The sequence below is a fragment of the Magallana gigas genome, chromosome 6 (assembly GCF_963853765.1).
Source record: "Magallana gigas chromosome 6, xbMagGiga1.1, whole genome shotgun sequence".
In the NCBI taxonomy this organism is placed as follows: domain Eukaryota; kingdom Metazoa; phylum Mollusca; class Bivalvia; order Ostreida; family Ostreidae; genus Magallana; species Magallana gigas.
Window position 1 is genome coordinate 45680625 of NC_088858.1, and position 26120 is coordinate 45706744.

Here is a 26120-nt window from a genome sequence, read left to right on the forward strand (position 1 = left end):
AATTCCACAATTATAAATTGAATATCTAAATAGATAGTTCGTAAAACTGTACCTATACTTTGATTTTTAATACTAACCAATCAACAGGTTTTGTAACATAATAAGGTATCTAATTTTTCTATTCTATGGTTTGTGATCGTACTGGTTAAAAAAAATATTTTACACTACAAAAGTACACCCCATACATTGGGAAATTGTACACAGAATTAATGTTAGAATATCACGTACATTATCACATTTCATTATGACTGAATCTTGAAATGATTATGCTTGGTAACATGCTTCAATAATGACTCACATTTTATTATTTGTGTACTGATATTTATTCATTCACAGATACATGCAGAAGTGAAATTTAAACAAACATAAACACGTACGTCTTACACAGATGTAAACACATATTCACATGGCCTTTACAAAAATCTTATGTAATTGTTATGTAATTGTAAAATAACTACCATATCACATTACAGATTCAATGACAAAATTGTTAAAAAAAAATATTTTTCACTGGCAGCAATGGCCTCAGTGTTTTATCAAGTACAGACCAGTGTCGAGTGTATAAGATGTCATGTTATGTCAGGTGTACAAGATGTCATGTTGTGTCAGGTGTACAATATGTCATGTTGTGTAAGGTGTACAAGATGTCATAGTGTGTCAGGTGTACAAGATGTCATAGTGTGTCAGGTGTACTAGATGCTGAGTGTGTCAGGTGTACAAGATGTCATAGTGTCCGGGTCGGTATAGCAGGGTGACGACTGGGTTGGAATCCTCTGGGAAGTGATGGTGGTTACACTGGTCCCCCTCCCCACGATCCATGTACTCTACCCTCACCGGCACCCCCAGGGCTGCTGTCAGGGCGATTATCTGGATGTGGTCACTTTCCTTCCCCATTGGCTCCACTTCCTGGAAATACAGCAGTAACTGTATAACTAAGAATTCTTCCAGCAGTAATTGTATAACTAAGAATTTTTTCAGCAGTAATTGTATAACTAAGAATTCATACAGCAGTAATTGTATAACTAAGAATTCTTCCAGCAATAATTGTTTATCTAAGACTAAGAAATTCCGGTATATAAGTCTTTCACCTTGGTTGAATAAATTCTTTCAATGTGGTACTGCTCTTTTGCAGGACAAATTGGCATAGTTTATTGAAATAAGACGTAATGAAATAATGGTAATATTTTCAACAACTTCATTTAATAATCTACCAGCTTAAACCTTACCACCTTATATAATACAATATGTTGTGTGAAAGAGCGGTTTTGTATTTATCTAAATAGGGTTAAAACATCTACCTCTGCTAAATAATGGAAGGCATTCATCTCGTATTTCTATTAGCAAAGAGTCTTGTATATCAATTCTATAATCTCCAAAACTTAAATGTAAGACAGATCAGTTAAGACCAAAAATTTGTTCTATAAAAATACAAGGACCAAAAAGAACTTTATTACTGCTTTTAATAAGCCATTTACCAAATTTTCCCCTTCATATAAAGGAACCCCATTCCATTGACACCACTTGAATGTTCATTTTCACTCAGAGGAAGAGATACTTATATAGCATCTAATTCACAGATGACTTTTTAAAAAGATCGACGAGGAAGACAATTGTCGAGAATTTGAGAAAATCCAGACTCGTACCTTTAACCATCCTTTATTCTAGAGGATTTTCACCCCCCACCCCATCTCAATAATAAAAAATATACATAGCCTAATTCATAAACATGAGGTTATTTTAGGAATAGTGCATTTCTGATAAAGTACTTTAGTCCTACACAAGTGCACTAAATAAGAGGATCCACTGATAAGGTAAATGACCTTTAAAATCTGTGTCAGTCAGACGGCCTCACATTAAAGGTCAGACATTTTTGTGGAATGCACGTGTGTTTATCTTTCATCACCTTATTTCATCGATCACAAGTGTATGGACTTTCATATCCAAACAGTCCAAGGTGTACACTCGATCAAGTTTGAGTGGATAAGAGAGGCAGTACACGTTTAACCTGAAACTTGTGGTATTCGTTACCTGATTGCAGAATTCTTTGATTCCTCTTTCTCCTTCAATGAAATTACTGAAGAAATCGGCTTCCTTTTGTAAATGTCCAGAAACCACCAACCTGAAACACAAGTCTTTATTAAAAGGATCTTCACTCTTGCTTGATAGTGTACATATATATGATAAATTAGATTCAATAATTTCTTATTTGAAAATAAACATATGTATATGATAAAAAAGCTGCAATAATTAATGTAGCTCTCTCCATTTTTTTTATTGGACACTTTGGATTTCTCCCCCTCCCAACCCCTTTTGAAGAGGAGAGGGATAAATTATAACAGCAAATATAAACATACAGATTCCATCTACATGTATCTATACCATCCCAAAAATGCACATGGGTGTTATAATCGTCAATAATTGAATTTCATAAAGAAAAAAATGAAGATTAAAAGACTCAGTTAAATCCTGACAAAGGGTCCAATACAGAGTTGTGTTGGATTAGTAGTTTAAATTGCTATTCAAAAAATCTATATAACACTTTTTCAACTTGTCAACATCTCTGCCATGGTCTCTGTCTCGATACAAGGTCCAGTTTGAACAAGTTTATGGTATCCCAGCAATCCAAACATCTACCTAAGTCATACTGGTAAGGAGCCTATAGATACACCTCCTTCCCATGGTATTATTCCCCATGGAAACATCCACAAAGAAAATGAATGTAAACTGCAAATATTTGGAATTATTCTAAGTCCAAGGGCCATAACTCTGTCGAAAATTGCTCTATCATACCCAATATCGAACCATACCTAGATATTATCATGATAAACCTGTATACTAAATTTCATTTCAATATGTTCATCCTCTGGGAAGAAAATGAGTGGAAACTGCGAATTACTGTAATTTTTCTACCTCCAAGAGCCATAACACTGTAGAAAATTGCTCGATCGTACTCAATATCAAACTTGACCTAGATAATATCATGATAAACCTGTATACCAAATTTCATTTCAATATGTTCATCCTCTTTGAAGAAAATGAGCTGAAGCTGCCAATATCTGGAATTTTTCTACATCCAAGAGCCATAACTCTGTCGGAAATTGCTCGATCGTACCCAATATCAAACTTGACCTAGATATTATCATGATAAACCTGTATACCTAAGTTCATTTCAATATGTTCATCCTCTGCATAAAAAATGAATGGAAACTGTTGGTGGACCGGCCGACCAACCGACAGACAGCAGCAAAGTGCAATATGCCCTCCCTTCTTCAAAGGTTATAAAGGTAGTGATCTCTGCTAACATAGTTAGCGGGCTATGTATTTTTTCTGCAATGTCGCCACCTTCATATCCTACATGAATCACTAAAGAAATTATTTTATTGTTTAATAAATAATAATACATGTGGAATGGTCAAAGTTATTTAAACAAAATTAAACAGTCGTATTTGTCTACCAATTATTAAGAAAAGACTTAAAGACAGCTTTATTCAAACGTTGCATGGCAAGATGCAAACAGAAACAAAATGTTTTATTTACAAGCACTTAGTTGATAATTTTTGCTTACAATATTATTTAGAAAAATCAATACCAAAGTTGTACAAAAAATGTATTTCCAAAATGAGGTTGTCCTCACATAATCTGCTTATTGAAACAGGACGACATAAAAATATTACCAAGAGTCAAAAGATTTTGTAAAACTTGCATTACAGACATTGAAGACGAATATCATTTTATACTTGTGTGTCCAATGTATTTAGCATTACGATCAAAGCTTTTAAAAAAGTATTACTGGTGTAAACCATCCATGTACAAATTAATACAGTTAATAAGTGTTAACAATATCAAAGAATTGTGTAATTTAGGAAAATTCATTTACAAAGCCCTTACACTCAGAATGGTTTGAACTATATTGTACACTGCCATTTGCTGATTTCAATTGTTATTACTATCAATATATATATAATATATATGTGTTATTTTTGTGTGTAATTTTCAGTAACCTGTATGTCATTCTCCAAATACAAATTATTCTATAAACATATGAGTTTGTATGCAAGAGACAAGATTTGTAAGGACTGACAGTCCATTTTTGCCTATATTTTTGTAATGTTCACCATTATATGTGCTATAAGACGTATGTCTTTTGCAATAAAGAAATCAAATTGAATTGAAATTAACTTTCAGGCATAACTTGATGCAGCTCATAATAAACTGAAAATTAAAGTTAAGATATAACTTGAAAACAAGCTTCAAATTGAAGATTACTTTCAATAAAAATTCTGACATTCCTCCACCCTTAAAAAAATCACAGATATATTGTTTAGTGAATATAAAAAGCCTTTGTTAATGTAAGTCTTTTGTTTATCAAAATTCAAAAACTCATTTCTTTAGTACTAAATTTGAATTTGAAATATTGGAATGTTCATTTCAAGAAAACCCCAAAAGCCATACCATCAAGGATGAAACATTATATAATCTGGTAAAACGCTTTATTAATTTACTCTTTTCCCTTGGTACCACCATATCATGCATTTGCCACTTCTCAAAAATTTTTTTTAGCTTTCCCTTGAAACTTTTATGACTTCTTGCCTCGCAAGAAAACCTGTCACTATGGTGGTAATGTACATATCTTGAATACCTGTATTGTCAAACGTTCATGCATTTATATTTACATCTACCAAGCATAATTTCCTCTATTTCTTACGGAAACTTATAGTTAATTCATAGCTCTATAGAAACAGCCAGACTGAAATCTACACGCCCTATTTATCGATTGGTTGAAATCTACAGCGGCTGAAAGTGACAGGACTGAAATTGACACGCCCTGTTTATTGATTGGTCTGAACCTACAGCGACCTTAGTAAAATCCCGGACTGCACGAAATAATCATGACGATGCCAGACTCAAAGTCTCACAGGAGACGATTTGGCTGTTTCTTTTAGCTAACGTACTTTTGTACATTAACAGTAATTTAGTGAATTTTACTAACTTTTCATAATCAGTTTATTAATTAGTTAAAGAAAGATGTTAATATAAACAATAAAATGCTTTCTTTGATGATTCATGCGGGTAATGAAGGTAGCGATCATTGCAGGAAAAATTTACATAACTTGCGTTCTCGATCCCCTCATATCCTGAATGAATCACCAAAGAAAGCATTTTATTGTTTAAATATTTACATTCAGTGTATATTTCCCCTTACGTTTGCATTGGAAATATGCAACATTCAATTTCCTATGAATACACGTTGCTAACCCATGCGCCATGAGCACAAATAAAAACATCCTCACATGTTTTAAGTATTTATATTTTTGTAAGATTAAATGATATTTCAATCTTACATAACCAATTTGATATGTACTTTTGAAAAATAATCTACCCCTTATTAAAAAAAGATTTTTCTCTACAAAGTTTCTGGCACTATATGTTTAGCCACAGAAGTGTACTAAATAACATGTTAATACGGCTGTTCCATGTATGTTTCATATCCCTGACTGAGAGCATATAAATAAATGCCTTTACAGAGACAATACACATATATTTTATACAAACAGACATTATAATGAATATAAATATAAGCACTGAATGCTTATTTTTGGATGTCATTGGTCATTTAACACACCAAGAGGTGCAGACAAATTTTATCTTTAGAGTCCCATCACACTTCATATACCAATAGAATTTACACCAGATATTGATATACCTAAGGAATACTACAAGGTAGTCAGATAACCCCTGGTCATTGAAGGTTTGTAGAAGGTCGTCAACTGTACAGCTCTCTAATTTGTTCACTACATCCATAAACTATTAAACAAAAAAAAAACAAATAAGTGATGCTCCATGAAAATGACAATAATTCAAAATACTTGATGGCAAAAGCATAAAATCAGTAGAAAATGTATCTAAATTTGGGGGGCATTTATCATTTGACTGGTTAGAAACGAGCTTTAATTTTGTCCAAAACTAGCTAATGTGTTTTGTGTGCTATATAATTGCAAGCCATTTGCATGCATGCTATATGGTGTTACATGAGCTGCTGTTCCAATTTATATAACTGTGCAACAGTTCTGAAGTTTCTGCATGTATAATTTATAAATAACGGCATTCAATTTACCTATGACATTAACATTCAAAGACGATAAAGTAATTGATGCCCAGCCTCTAAGTAAACAGCTATTTTGTCAAATATTCTTGGGACATTTTTTGTTTAGTCTCATTCTACAAATAGTTTATTTTAATTTGGATCATGGGGCTTGACTCAGCATGATAGTAGTTCTGTCCATACGAATTGAGTTATTTGTCAATGTGACAGTCTTACTTACATTTTCATGGAAGTCATCAATTGTAAACTCTGGAAATCCCAGTTTGACCAGGTCATCTCTTGTTTTTTGTGCAATGTCCTTAAACCTGTAAGATAATGGACATTATAGTGACAATTCAATAAGAATCTATAATCCCTTCCCACATCAATAAGTTTGTCTCTTTTTATGTGACAACCCTACTACATGTATATAAGGGTTCATGATTTATCTTAAATTCATGGCCATATGGATCTTTGACCCCAGACATTTCGACAACTTTACTTCTTACATGTAGTAATGAAAGAACAAAATCACCCTAATGAAAAAAAAAACATTCTTCCAAATAAGGAAAGATTTTTTTACCTATCTTTCCAAATAAGGATAGTACCATCTTTCCAAATAAGGAGAGATTTTTTACCCATCTTTCCAAATAAGGAGAGATTTTTTTATCCATCTTTCTTTCCAAATAAGGAGAGATTTTGTACCCATCTTTTTTGCCAATCTTTCCAATTAAGGAGAGATTTTCAAAATTTTGTCAGTCTCACATTGCACTGCATCTTGCCTTTTGAAATCTGTTTTGTCTTCTACTAGTGTCTCAAAGTATCGGAAACCGAAAGCTCTATAGAAACAGTTGCCGTCCCCTCGCACTTTGCGAACACACGAGAACCGATTCTTTAAATCCTGCAACAAGTAATAATTCACAAATGTAAAAGTGATGATAAAATATATCATGCAAGATAAGCTTTAATGGTACTTTAACAGTAGATACATGATAAGGCCTTAGTCCTGTGGAGGTCTTTTCATTACCTGTAATTTGTGAAGGTAGATTTGATCTTCCTCGGAATACTCTGCACTGAATTCATCAAAACCAATCCTACTGCCAATTATTGCTTGACTGCTTGCAATCTACAACAGTGATGTCACTTTATATAGTCAAGTGATGTAAACACAGTTACTATTTAACCATAGTTACCCTTATTTCAGCATTAAATTGTTTTTTGTCTGCAATAAGTCTAAACATCAATTTCAGTCAAGCAATAAATTATTAATGTATATTTAAAATATAAAAAAAAAAAATTGAATTGCGTAACATAGAATAAGGGAAACATTAGTCATTCATTTGTCAGCAAATATGTCAGCTGATGTCATTTAAAATAGAAACTAGGATTGAATATCAAAATAATACCCAACCAAACAAAACGTTCATTGACAATGAATTCCAAAAAAAAAAAAAATCTGATCGTACAGTAGCAATGTTGGAACCCAATATTTTATCATCTTTGTACAAACCTCTTTTTCTATCTCAGACTGTTGTGCCAAAGTTTGCTCATCATAATTCTTCTCTGGTAATTTGGTAAATATAAAGTACACGTATTAAACATAAAGAATGATTTGATTATATATACTTGTACACTTCATTTGTATTTTAGAATCAAAATGATAGTTTTCCCTTTTTCCCTTTAATGTGACTGATCTACACCATAGATAGGGGTTAGAAATGGCAATCAGAATCATTCGTTACATAAAGTCTGTCCCAAGTTATTGCTTCCATCACTTTTAAATGATTTTTAATAAAAATACACATACCTGTGAAAGAAATACAGTTCAAATCGATAAAAGGGAAAATATCACAGATATATTCATCGACACATTATCATTTTTCACTCATAAAAGTTCACAGGAACAAAAAAAAAAAATTCTTATTGAGATTTAAAATAAGGAATGTTTTCATTTTTTCACCATTCCGAACTCACTTGGAATACCTCATACAATTTTTCACCATTATTGTCCACTGTCCAGGCTATATAAAGGCTGATGCAATGCAAAATCCCCTTAGAATTTCTATATTTGGTTGTATATTGAAGCTTGAAGGTACATCTGTATTTATGATTATCGAAATATCAAGTGAAAAGTGGTGGAAGCAAAAAACTTGGGACAGAGTATAGTCATTGATGCCAGATATAATTGAAGGAAGCTCAAAGCTAAGACCCACTGGTTCAAATCACATTATCGGTACAATTTATCTACATCCCTTCAATCGGTTATATCTGATATACTAACGTAAAATATCTTAATGATATTTACATAGGCTTCATGATACAGAGTGTTCAGAAATGCACAAAATGAAAATACAAGCTCATACACAGTAATTAAGTCATAGAAATAAATGCGAGGGAATAATGAAATAAAATGATTACTCTTAATAAGTCAGTAAAAATTCCTATTTTCTCCGCACTTTTATCGGGGACGTAATAACGTCCCTGCTTTTATTTGTTCTAACTGTGTACCGTGTACAGTGACAGAAGTTTGTCGAGATAGGCAGCATGCTCCAGTCACATCTAACATGGCTAATTGATTCCAGAAAAGAATTTTCGGCTTGTTATGTACACAAGTAAATGCGTTCTAAATCACAATGCTTTTGACTATCTTATCAGCCATTAATTTCTCTGTGGAATAAACAATATAATGGATAAAAACAATACCTGGATCAAATTGAAACGTTTTTTCCGCCATCATGAATGTTCCGAAAGTTGTCAATGTGAAAGTAGAGAAAATTGGAGGGATTCCGAAAAACATAGCTTTCGTCTGTGACGTCACAATGCGTCAGTAACAAAGAGCGGCTGGTTTCAAGACATGACAAAAGGTATTTGATTTTCATACCGTTTTTATTAAATTAGATTTCACGTTTTCATTATTATTACTTTACTGAAGAGAAGTTTATTCGTAATTTAGACGCTGCTTTTGTTATTTTAACTTTAGGTGTGTACCCATTGCATACTACATTTGTAAAGAATGTGTAATGACAATTAAGTCTTATTTATGGATTAGTTTTCAGAAAATGAAAACATTAGATCCATGTTTATATATTTAATACTTATGAAAAACGAAAGATGCATTAATGTTGTTGCGTGTTCAAAATCAAATGTTTACTTTAAGTGTAAATTGATATGTGTGTTGTGCATTATAGGACAATGCGAATATAATACTTCAAATAGCAATAAAAGTGGTCATATACATGCACTTATACAAATTTGCGGGTTACACAAGGTGTCTACCCCTGTTGATATCTTTACATAATAAACTCGCATCCCAAGGTAAAATAAAAACGAAGGTGCATTGTTTGATCCTACATCCATGCATATAAAAACTCAAACAACAATTACGGAGAACCAGAATAAATGCAATTTTAGAGATATTATTTCACTCTTAAGTAGCTACTGTGTGTTTTATTTGTGGAGAAAGAGTACTTCTATTGTGTAGAATTTGAAAACATCTTATTCAACGCTTTTGACACTTACATGCTGACAGTTAAACCTCAATTTTATTACACCACTTATTTGTCTAAGTAGATAGCATCTCTATTCAATCAAACATCTAATGGCATCTTATCTATTAATTACCTAATAAGTTCTACTGGGAGCTATATGCTCACAGCCAGTAAGAATACTAGTAGATGTCCGTGTCATACATCAAACTGTTTTCTACGAATTCTTAATCGTAAATTCTTAAGAAATAAAATTGACGCTGTAAAGTTCCACCAATTTCGATACCTGACTAAAAATCAATATCTTATGTAATTTGAACATGTACATGTATGCCTTTCTTTCACAATGAACTCCAAAGAAATAGATAAAATGGGCCAAATTTCGGAATACACGATTTCTTAAAACAAGAGTCTGTTTTGTACTTGTTCACTACACAATTAATCAGCGGACTCAGCTATTTTTTGAGCGGCTCGGGGCTGTATAATGGGTGGTGAAGCCCCTGCGGTCAGCGAGAAGGAGAGAGAAATGGATGACGCTTCGCTGTGTCCTGTAGGGTCTTCTATAAATATACAATGCGCCTGATGCAGACCCATGCGCAAATAGGTCATATATGCGTATTAGGTGTTTCAACTACTCAACTGCTCAATCAAGATTAATGTGGATTTTATAAAAAAAAAAAATTCAAGGAAAGGAAGTGATCTATATAGCTACATATTGATGGATTGAATTTTACACGTAAAACAAAAGTTACGTATTGTTTGCTTTGAAAATTAAAAATCCAGATCAGAAAGTTACCATCGATCTACAACTGTTTGCTAGGTAGCTCTATAGAAGAGGACCAGATTAAGGGATTTGGAGTTGTCTGTACTTGTAAATAAAACCTGATGTTTCCATAGTTAATTAAACTCCCCTTCAGGAATTTACTCAAGGACTTCATGGGATTCGCCTACTGATTTCAAATGACCTTTTTTTAAATACTGTGTTGTTTTATTGCCTTCGCTGACAGCGTGCGGTTTAGGGATCCAAGTTCTCGGTTTATGTGAGATATAGGTCTACATGTATGGAAGACTCCCTAGATAATTCAGGTAACGTATTGTTTAGTGACTTTATTAACTGACGATTTATTTATTTGACTGGACATACGGCAGCAAAGTTTGTTACAATGATCTGTTATGGATTTTACTTATAAGCCTGCATTTATGATCCGGCAGTTTATACTTATTTCATGCCTTAAATTCTCCCCATCTTTAAGTTAATTAATTTTGTTTGTAGTGTTTTACTCGTAGTAAACATTTTTTACATGCATTTTAAAACGCGTGTGTTGTCTGTAATGCGTTGATACACAGAGCTTTATTCCTTTAATACATGTATATATAATATACTGTGGAATCATTTGTATGTTCTGTTAACATTGTCTTGTCGTAGACCATGCATTCTTAAGAAAGCTACATGTCAAAGGAGGCTTTAAATTCCAATAGTATTTTGTTCTTCTTGTTGATAATTAGTGTAAGACATTTTTATGAAAGAGTTTTAATTAGGTATTCAAATTTGTGCTGAGCCAATTTTTTTTAACAACTACAACCTTTTGTTGCGTTTATTATAATGCATCGTAAATCTCTCTCTCTCTCTCTCTCTCTCTCTCTCTCTCTCTCTCTCTCTCTCTCTCTCTCTCTCTCTCTCTCTCTCTCTCTCTCTCTCTCTCTCTGAGAGACCTAAAGCAATCTTATATTATTAACTCATCTTTAGTCTTGATTAGTTGTTGTTTACTATAGATGAAGTAAGTATAGGAGTTGTTTAGTAGATCTGACATATACAAATAAATCACGGGCGACTAAATTTTTGTTTCCGACGCAATTGTAAATAAAAAAAAAATACATGTACATGTGTCTGACTATTCTTCGCACGAGAGCGCGCAGAATTTTGTGATATAATCGTTTTTCATAAGATAAAAAATCTTTTTTGACGTTTTTCATACATTTTTATAAAATCATTTGTAAAAATCATATGCTTTAAGTTTGCTTTACAGTCGAAAATATAAGATAAAATCTTTATTGATATTGTTTTTTATACATTTTTAACAATCATTGTTATGGTTCAAAATGTAAACTAATATTTGAATACAGTCAGAATAACCTTGGGTTTATCAGATTTCTAGATCGCTGTATTGTGCCAAAAGTCGCATGTTTTGAGGTGTCCACTTACAACCAAAGGTTCTGGGGGTCATCGATTGGTTAATAAGACTCCACCACCAGCTCATAAAGTCTAAAATTAGCGGATTTATTGTACGATTTAAAAAGATGCCAATATATACACATATGTCTGTCGATCGCTTCAATGTTTCCAAGTCATTAACTTTGAATTATATACCGGAGATAACGCATAAAATCAGGGTTTAAGATTGGGGGTTGAGGAAAATCCTGTATGTATTTCCTTTTGAAACTTAATTACACAAACAGTCATAAAATACATTTTGATTACTTTTGATAATGCGATTTCATTCAGCCATAAAGAAAGGAGAAAAGCCAGGGACATTGAAATTCTCTTAATGCAATCAAACCAAAGTAAGGAACAGGATATACACATATATATGTATAAAAGTTATTTACATTCAATACAAAAATATATCTTAACAACTTTCAGATGTTACAAGGGAAAAATTTTAAAACGTCGTGTAATTTTCACACGGCGTGCATCTTTTATGGCATCATATTTCAGAATACACATTTATAATAGGTTTATATAACCACATCATATATTTCAGCTTATAGGAATTACAAACAGCTCATGAATACCAAGGACAATGACCGCAACATTATCAGGAATACAACTCTACTCAAATGCTTGTATTAGATATTTTTATGAATATGAATATCCTCACTATGATAAGGACAAACGATGAAACGAACTTTTGAAATTCACAAAATATTACATTTTAATTGTTTACTGTGTCCATGAACTATTCGTACTGTATAAAACAATTGATTCATCATTGTGAATTTCACTTTCTTGTTTGTATGATCAAAGTACAAAATTGTTTGTTGTGCACATGAACTAATGTAAATTTCCGATATTTTGATTTATTTTTGTTAAATTGTGAACTTTCCTTCATTGCGTCTGTGTACATGTAAGACAAATGGCTAAAACTAATTGACATTTTTTTAAATTCAAGATCGAAAAGGCACCCCTAAGATAATTCAGCTGATCAGACAAGCCCAGGGACTAGCGCCTAACCCAGAGGAAGAATCGGCCCTCAAAAAGCTGACCCCGCACGTGCCTGGCATTGTCACGTTCGCCAATCACTCACGTGCACTGCCATGGACAACTTCCTACACAACAGTGCTGATGTTTGCCGACATTTCAGGTTATTTTGACAAAGTTGTTAATTTCTTTATAAAACAATCTCGCTGGTACCGCGGGTTCTAGTATAAATAATACACAGGTTTAAATATTTATAAGGATGGATTACGGTGCTTAGAAATGAAAAACAAGAAATGCTTGTCATCGCAATATGACCAACCTGATACAGGCCGACAAGAATGGATAACTTTTTATTTCCTTTGTTTGATCCTTTGATATTCTAATAAACACTGTTCTATTTGCTCAAAAAATGTCGTATATACTTTTTTGGGGACGTATTGCTTCATCGGTTAAAAAAAAATTGAATTTACAATGTATCTGCATCTTTCTACAATAATAACCTCATATGAAGTTTTTATTATCTCTCCATATTTTGTTTTAACACCTGAAAAAATTCAAGAGCATATACGACAAAGCTATATTGCAATATTCCGCGCGTACTGCGCGGGAGTAAGATATAGATCATTTAAATTGCCAACTTTGTCCTTTTTCTCAAATTTCAAACAATTCATGAATCTATTTCAGCTGGATATTTTGCTTACTTTAGATTTGAATAAATTTTTAAGCATTTTTATGACAAAAGGCAACCTTCCTATCCAAGCCCGGCCTTGAACGGTGTTTTCGTATAGCTTTGCGATATATGATAGTTTTAATATGTTTGAAGACAACTGAAGACAGGGCTTCCATAAAAACAATCACAAGTCTGATTGAAGTCAATTGATGAGTAAAAGAACAACATGCACGCCTTCTTTGAAAAACAGATTATTTTTTGTTTCTTTAAAGTCCCCTAATCTTATAATCAGATTAATCCTAATTATGAGTTATCCATTTGTCAGTGGCTTATCGTAAGTCACATGATCAATGGCTTGGAAGTTTTGTTTAATATTTGACACGGAAAAGAAAATTACAAACATTCCTAAACAAGTTTTCTATTCAACAAAATGATAGTTTGATTTGTGAAAAGAAAAGATTGTTTTACAAATTACAAGCAATATGTGTTAATTTCAAAAAGATGTTATTGTATTAAAAGGCATGTTTAATCCGCGAGTTTCCTAATCAAACCCAATTAGAATAAAATTTAAATCACTCTATTTGAATTTTGCATTCATATACATGTCAAATTATGCCATGTGTATTTATATATGCATGTACCTATAACTCTTATATATAGGGTTTTTATAGGTAAACGATAATCAATGGTAGAACTTTATATGCAGGTTTCACCGCAATTTGCGAGAAATATGGTGCCATGCAGAACGCGGGAATCGACCAATTAACCAAAACACTCAATGATTACTTGGGAGAAATAGTGGAGAATATCATATCATCGGAGGGGGATGTCCTCAAATTTGCAGGTTATTATACATGGCTATTGTTACATATATTTTGATAGTTAAATCTTAAACAGCTAGATTTATTGAATTGAATTTAGGGGGTACATGACACACTGCAACACCACGTTCCCCCGTCAACACACTCTCTCATTCCCTCTCTCTCTCTCTCTCTCTCTCTCTCTCCATTGTTATGTGCTCCATTCTACAGGCGATGCTATTCTTGCTGTGTGGAGAGTTAACGATGACACAGAATTGAATGCTACCGTGGATCAAGTGGTCAAGTGCTGTCTAAACATTCAGGACAGATGTGGCGCCTGGGAGACCGATATAGGGGTCACTCTCACCGTCAAAATGGGTAACGTTTATCATAAATATTCATTAAAAGACAAAAAGCCGGCCACATTTGCCAAACATTGTCTCCAAAAGAATCATAAATTTAATAACATTTTTTGTTTTGCTCTGAATTTTTTCCTTAGATAGGATCTGTATTAATTTTGTAGACATAAAAATCATACATTCTAGGTTATTCTTTATCTTTTGTATCAAAATTCATATGTTGTGCACGAGCAAATTCTAGTTATATTTCAAATACCTCGTGCAAAAAGATACATATCAATACATAGTTTAAGTACTTGAAGATCTTAGATTGCGCCGTTGTATGTAATCTTTATAATCAGAAGAGGAAAAGAATTGAGAGGAGAAGTACCTTTGTTTTATTACATTGTATATGATTTACATAATCCCTGTGCCAGTAACCTATAATCCAACTTTTCTGAATTTCACTTTGAATAAGCAATCTACATGCATGAATATTGAAGTGAATGTCCTTGAGCTGAATTGTTTTAATATGTATATATTTGACTCAGTGAAACATGGCAAGTGGTGATTTGAAACTCTAAATAGCTATGAAACTTGAAATAGAAAACGCTGTTTCTCATTGGGGATATATATTCAAGTACCTATAACGTGTTTAATTGATATGTATCTTTTCAAAGGACGCATGTCCACTTCCTAATTCATTATAATTTACAGCCCTTTAACTGGTCCATTAGTGGTTTCATTCAGCACACAGCCATTAACTTCCCGATATCTTTGCTTCATTATGTCGTGTAGGTGTATCAGCCGGAGAAATGTCCGTGACATTCCTCGGTAATGACGAGTATAGGGTATACGTGGAGCTAGGACCAGCCATCCGTGAAGTCAACGAAGCGGAACACCTCTGTGGGGCGGGTCATATAGTCCTCTCCCCCACGGCCTGGGAACTGTGCACACAGAGTCTCTACAACCACGAACTACTCGAAGACCAACAGCATGCAAGGGTAGGCACAGAGTGGCTAAACAGTTTTATGAGCTTCAGTTTGTTTGAAAATAATAGAAGAAATGAACAAGACAACTTTTTATCAATTTCAATGCAGTCATGAAACTACAAAAATGGTATTATGAGTAAATCTGCAACCTATGTGAACAATCCTTTGCTTTAAGATTTAGTTAATTTTTCGTATCCCTTAGATTCTTTCATTTTGGAGGCCACGAAGGTCAAGCCGAGCGGAGACGCAAAGAGACGGGTCACTGTGGTTCATGCGCAGTAAGTTCAAACATTGAAGATGAACGTCATCAATAACTATTTCATATACATGGAGAAAAAGGGGTTTGTTGCAACTTTTCTGTATTGATACTAATTCGTCCTATATACTTATACAAATGTATGACAACTAGAACGTTATTTAGGGAGAAAAATGGGCGGAGACTGGGGCGTAGCTATCACCGGTATCACAGCAGCCACCGCCTTTTCTGAGGGCGCGTCAAAGTCATTGTTCACCAAACCAATCCCCATCGTCAATGACGCAAGCACTTCCAAGAGCAATGATGACGAAACAAGCAACGAGGACACAAGCCCCGCCCCTACTGCGTCATCAAGTCGGAGACACTCGGAACCAGTTCACCGTACGATATACGAGAACGGCGAGGAAAGTCACGCTCGACCGGGCAGGCCAAAAATGGGTCTTAACAAGTGTAATTGATTTTTTTATTTTTATGAAATAAAACAAATATTTCGTGAGTTATTCTTTAATGCAAAGAAAGAATTAAAAATCAATCCATTATAAATTCTACGTTTATATGTTATATTTCAGTGCGCAGTGTTGTAATAACAGTCAAAGAGATGCGATTGGATGAATGTCTACGCTTATATATTCTACATCCAGTGTTGAAAAAGGTAATTTTACAAATAATGATCGGTGAAATTCAGTTTACAACGTATACGACATTGTCGACGGAAAACCAAGGCCAAGCAGAGTTAAGCTAATATTGACTCCGGACCAACTTGCTGAATTTTTCTTGTTTTCATGTTTAACACCAAATCTTATCGATCGAGTAAATGCTAACATACTTATGTAACTATCAAATGCATGTTTTCCAAATTAATATGATAGAGAAAACGTTCATGAAAACGACAAATTTCAATGATTGGACACACGGTTAGTATACTTTGGCAAGACTGGCCACGGGAGACGGTACGCATATTTTTAACCATTGTGGTAGTTCATCTTGAAATGCAAGTAACAATATAATAAGTAAAATACATGAACATTGATATCTTAAATATTCACAGCTGGATGACAATCAGCCATTGGAGTACTTATCTGAAATGAGAAACGTCACAGTGGTTTTCATGAACTTGATTCTGAAAGAAGAACAAGACACTACCAAGCTACTACAGGACGTGTTCGAAGTGGTTTACCGCCAGTCCAAAGTCATGCACGGTAGGTAGCTTTCATTGTTCTACAAGTCAAAAAGTATTAAAGGACAACAACATTGACAACAACAAAATTGTTGATTTATCTCCTCTTTCTTTCAGGTTGTTTGAACAAAGTGTTCTTCTTTGACAAGGTTAGTGAAATATATTCAATTTCATGTTTTGTCAAGTAATGCTGAATTATCGTATAAATAGATTGTAATTGACTTGATATTGTTATTAATAGAATTTCATTCTAATTGTTCATTCAGTCGTGTTTTATTTTTTCTTTGAAGGGCTGCACTTTCCTTGTAATATTTGGACTTCCTGGGTACAAGCACGAAAAAGATTGTGCGCATGCTCTAATATGTTCACATAAAATGAAGAGTATTTTGGATAAACTTGCTGGAGTCAGGTATGTTGCAGAAGAATTTTTCAACCAAACATTCCAAATCAATATTCTTGTTATTATACATTTACTTATTTATTAAGAAGTTGTCTTTCTTGACATAACAATCTAAAGCAATAAACAATGGTGAACTTACATTTTTTCCAGTTCTGTGTCTATTGGCGTGACCACAGGAGGGACATTCTGCGGGGTAGTCGGAAACAAAAATCGTCACGAATACTCAGGTATGCCAGCTAATTATTGGAACTACCAGTATTCACATACTATGCACGCATCCAATATTTTTGTTGATAAACTAAAATGTAAAAAACCATAAGCATGTATCTTCAACCCCCGTTGAGTTATTACACTTTATAGGATGGAAGGCTGTACTTGGTTATATTACAAAATGTAAAAATATATTAAAATTTCTTTAGGATTTGATGTTTGTATAGGATCAAATCCACAAAAATGATTAACTCTTTTTACACCTGTTTAAGAATGACTTATGTTGATCAGGAGATAAAACAATTTCATATCCTAGTGAAGTTTAATAAACCCGTTTTAGTTTGATTATGTCATTTTAAAAACAAAATGAAACTATAGACTTAACGATTTAGCAAAAGCAAAATCTGAATTTGATCATTTTAATAGTCATTGGAAGAAAGGTAAACATGGCGGCGCGGCTGATGATGCACTACCCTAACAAGGTCACCTGTGGGGAGCGGACGTTCCAGCAGTCCCGCCTCCCCGCCATCAACTTCCGGGTTCTGGGGGCTAAAAGGATGAAGGGCCTACAGAACGTGGGGGTCATCAGAGAGTACGTGGAGTCGTCAGAAACCTCCACCCAGGCCGTGGCAAAGATACCACTGTTCCAGTTTCCACTGCTAGGTAACAAACGTTGAGTTACCTGACATACACTAATTACGTTAAGGAGGCTCAGCAGACGACCCATCAGACCTACCTTAAAATATTGTAGGTTTAGATTTTTAATATTTTCCAGCATCTTTATACAGAGCTCTTCGTTTAAGGTGGCTCAGGGATATTCGAACTAATGATCTGCGGTTCAGAAGTCCAATAATTTAACCACTGAGCTACGACGATATACAACCCTATGGAACGATATAAACAGTTTAACGAAACATTTAAATCGCCATTTTGTGACGTAGTGTCTTAAAAAGTATAAGTCTAGGTGTAGTGAGGTACCTTAAAGGAGATTAATATAGTCTAAAAATTGCCACGCCCATCCAGCCTTCTATACCTGATAGAAAACTCTTTTTAGCTCATCTGCGCAACAAACTGAAGTGCTACATGATTGTAATACTTTAGTATTAATGTCATTATCTATTACAACTCCATATAATAAACGGCACATAATTAAAAATGCGGATGACTGTGTTTTACTCAGGCAGGGAGAGTGAGATAGAGCTGATAGACAATGAGTTAAGGAGGCTGGTCAGTGGACAGGAGTACCCGGATCATTACATCATCAGTGGGGCCTCGGGGATCGGCAAGACCCGCCTACTGGACCACTTTATCCGCCTGGCCGAGACAAAGAACGTCAAGTGAGAAGTTGGCGTTAAAATTCACTAAACTATAATAAACATGTTAATTAGTGGGAGACGGGTACTCGCGGTATCTCCGAAAATTTAGCAGCCACGATTATGACTCCACAGTAAACGCCGTAAAATATCGTTTGAAGCAGTAAACTTATGCAGAGATATAAGATTAATTAATTTTTACAATTTCATTTCCTTCGTAGTGTTATTTCCGGCGCTCTCCGACTCCAGCATTTACACATCTCCAATTGTCTCAGTAACTACATCTTCCAAGTGATGCTTTCTTCATCCGAGTTCTCGGATCGCATAGACACGGAACCGGAAATCATGAAAGCCCTGGCTTCCCATGACCTAGATTCCAAACTTTATCTTCTAAACAGTATCCAAGGATCAGCGGTAATTGCGTATTCTCTTCAAAAGACAACTTGATCTCAGTTATATGTACACAAAATAAATGTCTCACTTTCAACGTTATTGTATCCAGTACATTCGCACTGGACGACCGGTGCTTTTGTATGAATTGTACATGTAGATAAACAGGCATATCTCATTTGTTTACTCTCTGAAATATTACAGTACCAAAAGCCAAAAGGAATAACTGGGAGAGAAGGGGATCTTTCAAAAATTCTAAAAATTATCATTGAAAAGGTAAAAAGCTTTATCGACTAGTAGAAAAGGAATCTTTTAGATATTTGCCAAAATTTCCATAATAATCCCACTTGTTACATGAAAACCATTGTTTAACCTTATGTACAAATAGTGCACGGCCAGACAGCCGGTGTTGGTGCTGGTGGATGACGCCCAGAATGTGGACACCCTGTCCTGGAGGTTCCTGTGTTGGCTGAGGGAGATGAGGGGGGTACTGATCGTCCTGTCCTCTCGTCCCGCGGCGGTGGAGGTGCCCCCGTGTGACTTCGCGGAGCAATATATGGACAGTTCCAACGTCCGGGTGATTGACCTCGGGGTGCTGGACACCCGTCACTTACCGGCACTGGCCTGTCAGATCATGGATGTGGTCAGGATTCCGTGTGAACTCGAGGCGTAAGATTTTCTTTGCTTTGATTTTTAAACCCGATAAACATAATACAAAAAACTGTGAATTCTAGAGCAGTGCCAGTGACTAAACATGTATATTTTAACAATTACTTAGCACATGGCATAAACTTTCAAAATTAAAACTGTTCAAATCATAACTTATATCCTTTGTAATTTATAAAGTGAAAGCACGGCTTTTTATCAGATCCTATTTGTTCATAAGGATCACTCATTTAAGAAATAAAATTTCAATCTTTCTAAATTGGTGATGGCAACAAACTTTCTACTGTGTTCATATTTATATTTCTTGGAAATAATTAAATGCCATATATATTTTGGCGAATGTTCTATATGCGTTTCAAGAACTGTAAACGTTTTGGTTGTGTTTGAAACAAAATGATTTTGCATTTTCTATATAATTATAGTAAAAACTAAATTAATTTGAACTAATAAGCGTTTACTTTAAAATCTATTTTAGAATGTTACGTGAGCGGACACAAGGAGTCCCATACTGGTGTGAGCAACTATTAATAGATATGACGGAGAAGAAACAGCTGATTGTGACGTATGATGACGGGTCGTCCACGATGAGGGAAAACACCATAGCCCCCAATGCAGCACAGCTGAAGAAGGTCTTCTCTGACCACAGCCTGGAGGATGTATTGGATGAAAACGACAACGATCAGATCGAGTACAACAGGGTCAACTCATCATTCAGGGTGGAGGATGACGAGGTAATTTATATTAGTACATGTGCGCGTTCAGTGGCGCAGCTGGGGTCAAAATATTTGTGAACAGGTGGTCTTGGAGGCGCAGCTAAGCACATTTTTCAATAAAAGAAAAAGTTAGTAAGCTCATATATCCCACGCTCTCACATTACATAACAATGCTATACATAATAAAAGACAGGGCATGCATTTGATACATAAATAATTTGATTTTAAAACGAGCTTAACTCCCAAAACTCATCCCATCAAACCTTTTTGCAAGAATACACATTCATTAACAACAAAAATTTTTAAGAACAAGCTCACATATTCCACGATTTTACATACCATGACAATTCTACAAACAATAAAGACAGACAGGGTATAATATGCATCTAATACGTAAATAATTTGGTTATAAAACGAGCTTAACTCCCAAAAAATCATCACAACAAAACTTTCTTTAAGAATGCAAATCTACGAGGGTTGATCCAAAAGTAATGTCACAGATGCGATAAAATTGTGAAAAATCCACATAAAGTGACAAAAACTTGTGCTTTGAGAAATCTACCTTATTCAATTCAGATCTGAAAATTTTATGATTGTATGATAAATACAGAGCCAGTGTGAAACGCGGTGCATAGTGTGACATTACTTTTGGATCAACCTTTGTATTAACAACAACAAAATTCTTAACAACAAAAACAAAGTTTAAACGTTCAAAAGTGCTAAAATTTGAAGAAAAAAAATGAAATCGGAATTTTCCGGTGATATGCACATCTGCACGTTGTGTCCTAAATACTTGACAAGTTTTACGGAATTCCGTGCAGCGGTTTAAAAGGAGTTTTGCTTACAAAAAAAGAGGACTGATTGACTGACTGACGGATGGACGGACCGGTCAAAAACACTACTAGTATACCCCTCACAACTTGTTGCGTGGGGTGTAATTAGGTCGGCAGTAATAGTATTAACACTTTTTATAAATTCTTTCTCCCTGTTGTCTACATATCATCAAATACCTTCAAACAAAAAAATCAAAGAAATTGAAAAACAAAACAAAACGCAAATCAACAGATACAAAAGAATCAATAAAATAAATCCAAAAAACTAATTCAGAGATTTTGTTTAATACGAGTCAGCCACGCCTGACAACACGGTGAAAGTGGGACGTTTGACTAGATGCTTTTATTATTGGTGCAATATTTCTCACGCAGTTTTATAGCTGGCATATTCTGCCTAATTAGGAAATAAATGCTGTCATTTACGGTAACTATGTTTTGATTTTTTAAAGTAACATATGAACTAACTCTCCCCTCTACCTAAACTTCTTCTGAAAAAGCAGTGTACCCTCTCTTCATTGTGATACGGAATGCAGCGCTGATCAGTCGATTGTAATGATGGTCATATTTGTGAATTCGTATAGTCTAGATTTAAATCTTTAACTTGTGACTCTGACAGTCAATATTAATATTTCGAAAACTGTATTATATACTTCATGTATAGTTATAAAAAGAAGTTCAGAAAGCTTCAGGAAAGCTTGCGGCACAAACGCAGTTTTAATTTAAGGTTGTCGGAATTTGCAATGGAAAAAAAATAATATGTTTTAAAAATTTGAAATTCAGAAAGAATGTAAGCAAGTGCTTATAGTGCTTCACCACAGTAGCTACACCACTGGAGGCGTTCACAGTCAGAGATAGCTGAAATCAAAACTAGATGGAACGTAAATTTATTTGATAAAAATGAAATCAGAAATGATATAAGTATTCTTTCTTTATGTAAGACATTAACTGTTCAACAAATATCAAACTTCTGTAAACGTGTTGTATGAATGTGCATGACGGCGATGACCTTGAATTAGCGAATTATCAAAGCTGCTTTCCGCCAAAAATGCAAAATATACACAATCAAATGGTACACGTAACAGAATATTATATGCAAAAAAAAAAAAAAACCAAAAAAAAAAACGTGGTCGGACAAACGACGACTCGATGATGGGAGTTCACAACAAATTCAAGTTGCATTCTCTTTAATTTAACAATTAACGAGATTGGTTTATTTTCAAACTCTAATACCATGTGAAGGAAATCCATGCTGAATTCTGAAACTAATCCGAATGCTTATATCCTTTGCATTTGTCTAACCAAATTAATCCCACAGGGCAAATAGAATTTGCGTTGTCATCAAATACTGTCGATGTATTCATTACTGGCTTGGTTTTCAAGTTTATAATTGGCTGTTTCATAGAAGGATACAAAGGAAATGAGTATTAGTTATTCAGACTGTAAAACAAGTCCAATAATATCACTTGTTGGACGATGGTTCCAAACCATTATTTTGAGTAGGCATTTGATATTTACATAATCTTACAGGAGCCAACCTTTTTCTGTTTAAGCTGCAGTCATTATTCTTTTACTAGTATGAATATGGACGCATAGTTTATCATAGTATACACGATTTTTTGCAGGTTAACAGACAGAATCAGCAAACACCGGGCATGTTGCTGGGTTATTGCTTGACCTCCATCAAAGATAATAAACCAAAAGTGAAAGTTGCAATGTTTTCCCCTCATGTCAACCCAAAGGATATAGAGGTTCCGCTTATCATGAAAGGTATCAAACTACTTATATCACACTAAGAAAAATGTTATTGAGTAAGGTAATTATCAGATATTTTAAAAACGGCAACAATTCTAAATTGTTTAGTTCCCAAAAGCCAATCTACAGGTGATACAGATTTACCATGCACAGACAAATGAATATTTCAAGTAGTACATGTATATGTAACATGCACATTTTTTTCTTCTGTAAAATACCCCAACTTCGTTATCGAGAACTAGATGGGACTGTTTAAAAACTTCGAGATACCCGAGTATGCGAGATATCGAGGGTAAAATACTTAAAAAATAAGTGGTTGGGACCTACAAAATCACTTCGACATTGTACATGTTTATCTAATTGATTGATTTTTCATATTGGAGTACTAGTAATTTTTAAAAAGTGACGGCAATTCCAAATACAGTGGCTGAATCTGGTGAACACATTCTCAAATAGAGATAATTGCTTCTTGTGATTTGTTCGAACCAATTCAAGATTTAATCAAAAGATTGGCCGAATGTGGAATCCCGAGAGCATGAACAAAATAAATAACATCTCTTCAGAATCTACAGAGAAATACATAAGTTTGCATTTAATTTCCATCGACAAATAGCACTTAGTTTGATTCTTTTGCAGAGCTAATCATTGCCCGCCTCGACTCCATGAGGGCATCGGAACAACTAATTGTGAAATGTGCTGCTGTGTTGGGACAAACGTTCCCAAGAGATATGATAGAATACATCTTACCAAAAGTACAGCGTGTCAAAGCTCGGAAGTCGTTCAAGCGCCTCAAGCAGATTGGTATCTTCGAGTGTGCCAATATTCCGACCGGCCGCGCGGCGCGACTGTTACAATCAAATGGTTTGCACCCAGAAGCTTGTTTCTGTCCGAAGATGGAGGACGATTATAATGCAGATCTTTGTAATGTTATGCGATTCAAGAATAACTTGTTACAGCAGACAGCGTATAACATTTTAATGGAAAGTCAGAGATTAGATCTGCATAATAAAACTGTTGAATATCTCGAAAATCAGGCCGATGAGATTCGAAAGAGAATTCCGTACTACCTCCTCTACCGAAAGCCAAAAGACAGTCTGGACAATAAGCAAGGTATCTATCAGATAAAAGACATCGTGCACAAAATATCAGTGATAGATTGAAACTTGTGATACCAGTTTAGTGTTAGGTCTTACCCAAGTCTTTCAGTTTTGTTACTTCGTGTGTTGACAACATTGGGAAGCTCCAAAAGCTGCATACAACTACTATACAATACTACTTACTTGATGTGCTGTTGACTTGTGTCTTAATCTGCTGACTTCGTGTCCGTCTTTTATTTGTGTACGTTGAATATATCTCTTTGTTTTACAATTAAGAAAACGTTAAAATTTGGAGGACACCAAACTGAATCTTGGATAGATTACAAGTAGTAGATGATTTCTTAATTAACTGCAAGAATGACAAAATGATTTATTCTTGACGTCCTTGTAGCTTTTCAAGATACATGTAATCATTTATAAAACTAGTTGAATGTCAAGATCTTTATTGGAAGAAAAGGTTCCATGTCCTAAAACATAATCAATCTTACATGACAAAGACTTTAAGGGTATTCCAGTGATGTTCCTTCTTCAACCTTATCATTTCTATAAATATGTTAAAGTTTTCAATATGACGAAATATTTAAAAAGAGAACCGCTAAGAAGCATCAAATCAAAGTATTTAAATACCGCATATGAGGTATTGGGAATTTAGTATCACCAACAAATTTGATAATAAGAAGTGTCAGCAAGCTGTTGGCGGTGCCGCCTTTTCTGTCCCGTTGGAATGCCTTCTTTGATACCTGGAAGAGGCAATATGTGTTTGTGTTTCTCCAAACTTGGTCAAGTCACGCTGATATTATCTCGATTTTGCTAGTTTTACCAGATCTATCCAGTGAAACACATTAAACAAAGGTTTTCATTGAGATGTAAGAAAAAAATACTCAACGTTTTGTTACCTTATGATTATGTTTTCTGTTTGTCTTATGAGTTTAGAGAGTTACCTGACAATTTTCTAACACATTTGGAAAATGATATTTTTTGGTCTATGATGGAGTTTTTTAACATAAGTATATGTTTTTATAAAAAGAAGTCCAATAGTTAGTTAACAGAGTATTTTTTCAGTTTATTCAAACTCCATCTACAATTGTGAGAAGTGAAAAACTAATTCTTTTTTAAAATAGTGCTTACAGAAACTCACCAATGGAGATAACCGCTACTTCAGATTATTGTCTTCTTTTTTGAATATATATCTATGTGTTACCTGATGATATTTGAGATATACCTCTGCATCGAATAAAAGTTTTAAAACTCAAAGGGAATTCTTGTATGTCAAGCGGGCAACATTTTTTTATGTTGTCTTTTATTAGCTCAAATGACCCAAAGGCTCAAGTGAGCTCTTCCGATCACAATTTGTCCGTTGTCGTCGTTGTTGTCGTCGTCGTCGTTGTAAACTTTTCACATTTTCGTCTTCTTCTTAAGAACCACTGGGCAGATTTCAACCAAATTTGGCACAAAGCACCACTAGGTGAAGGGCATTCAAGTTTGTTCAAATGAAGGGCCACGCCCTCTTTAAAGGGGAGATAATTGAGAATTATTGAAAATTTGTTGGTATTTTTCAAAAATCTTCTTCTCAAAAACTATTCCGCCTGAAAAGCTTAAACTTGTGTGGAGGCATCCACAGGTAGTGTAGATTCAAGTTTGTTCAAATCATGGTCTCCGGGGGTAGGGAGGGGCTACAAGAGGGGGATCAAGTTTTACATAGGAATATATTGAGAAAATCTTTAAAAATCTTCTTCTCAAAAACTAT

At 34.4% G+C, this 26120-nt stretch overlaps 2 protein-coding genes and 1 long non-coding RNA gene across 5 annotated transcripts in view; 2 read left to right on the forward strand and 1 right to left on the reverse strand.

The window, feature by feature from the left end:
• Positions 1-319: 319 nt before the first annotated feature.
• LOC136276058 (uncharacterized) lies at positions 320-866 on the forward strand. The gene is made up of 2 exons (XR_010714534.1): positions 320-661; positions 713-866. It is a non-coding gene; the product is annotated as an uncharacterized lncRNA (long non-coding RNA).
• Positions 602-8868, reverse strand: LOC105344202 (ubiquitin thioesterase OTUB1). 2 transcript variants are annotated; one of them, XM_066086832.1, is made up of 9 exons: positions 8786-8868; positions 7593-7645; positions 7110-7208; positions 6865-6983; positions 6324-6408; positions 5705-5805; positions 2029-2119; positions 713-906; positions 602-661 (listed from the first exon to the last, which is right to left on the reverse strand). In XM_066086832.1, the coding sequence occupies exons 1-9, from the start codon at positions 8817-8819 to the stop codon at positions 658-660; spliced, it is 780 nt and encodes a 259-aa protein (XP_065942904.1). In that variant the 5' UTR covers positions 8820-8868; the 3' UTR covers positions 602-657. The 2 variants fall into 2 exon arrangements, with proteins under 2 accessions (XP_065942904.1, XP_011450185.2); XM_011451883.4 differs by having other exon boundaries at positions 661-906; positions 8786-8867.
• The window catches only part of LOC105344201 (adenylate cyclase type 10), a 31875-nt gene continuing 14585 nt past the window's right edge, over positions 8831-26120 (forward strand). The window contains exons 1-20 of one of the 2 annotated variants that reach the window (XM_011451882.4): positions 8831-8946; positions 12738-12929; positions 14143-14280; positions 14468-14614; positions 15373-15578; positions 15769-15844; positions 15988-16272; positions 16392-16474; positions 16871-17021; positions 17117-17148; positions 17290-17408; positions 17550-17626; positions 18036-18272; positions 18790-18946; positions 19144-19336; positions 19517-19588; positions 19701-19981; positions 20454-20709; positions 23147-23291; positions 23913-24386. In XM_011451882.4, the coding sequence (XP_011450184.3) occupies positions 8937-8946; positions 12738-12929; positions 14143-14280; positions 14468-14614; positions 15373-15578; positions 15769-15844; positions 15988-16272; positions 16392-16474; positions 16871-17021; positions 17117-17148; positions 17290-17408; positions 17550-17626; positions 18036-18272; positions 18790-18946; positions 19144-19336; positions 19517-19588; positions 19701-19981; positions 20454-20709; positions 23147-23291; positions 23913-24386 (3331 nt within the window). In that variant the 5' untranslated portion in view covers positions 8831-8936. Of the gene's footprint in view, positions 8947-9960; positions 10654-12737; positions 12930-14142; positions 14281-14467; positions 14615-15372; positions 15579-15768; positions 15845-15987; positions 16273-16391; positions 16475-16870; positions 17022-17116; positions 17149-17289; positions 17409-17549; positions 17627-18035; positions 18273-18789; positions 18947-19143; positions 19337-19516; positions 19589-19700; positions 19982-20453; positions 20710-23146; positions 23292-23912; positions 24387-26120 lie in introns of those variants that run through there. The other variant, XM_011451881.4, reaches the window with a different exon arrangement.

Coding starts and splice junctions, on each gene's coding strand:
- LOC105344202 (XM_066086832.1), bottom strand. CDS start 8,819: ATGATGGCGGAAAAAACGTTTCAATTTGATCCAG. Junction 7,646..8,785: donor AACGTTTCAATTTGATCCAG/GTATTGTTTTTA, acceptor CCAAATTACCAG/AGAAGAATTATGATGAGCAA. Junction 6,409..6,864: donor GACAAAACAGATTTCAAAAG/GCAAGATGCAGT, acceptor ATTATCTTACAG/GTTTAAGGACATTGCACAAA.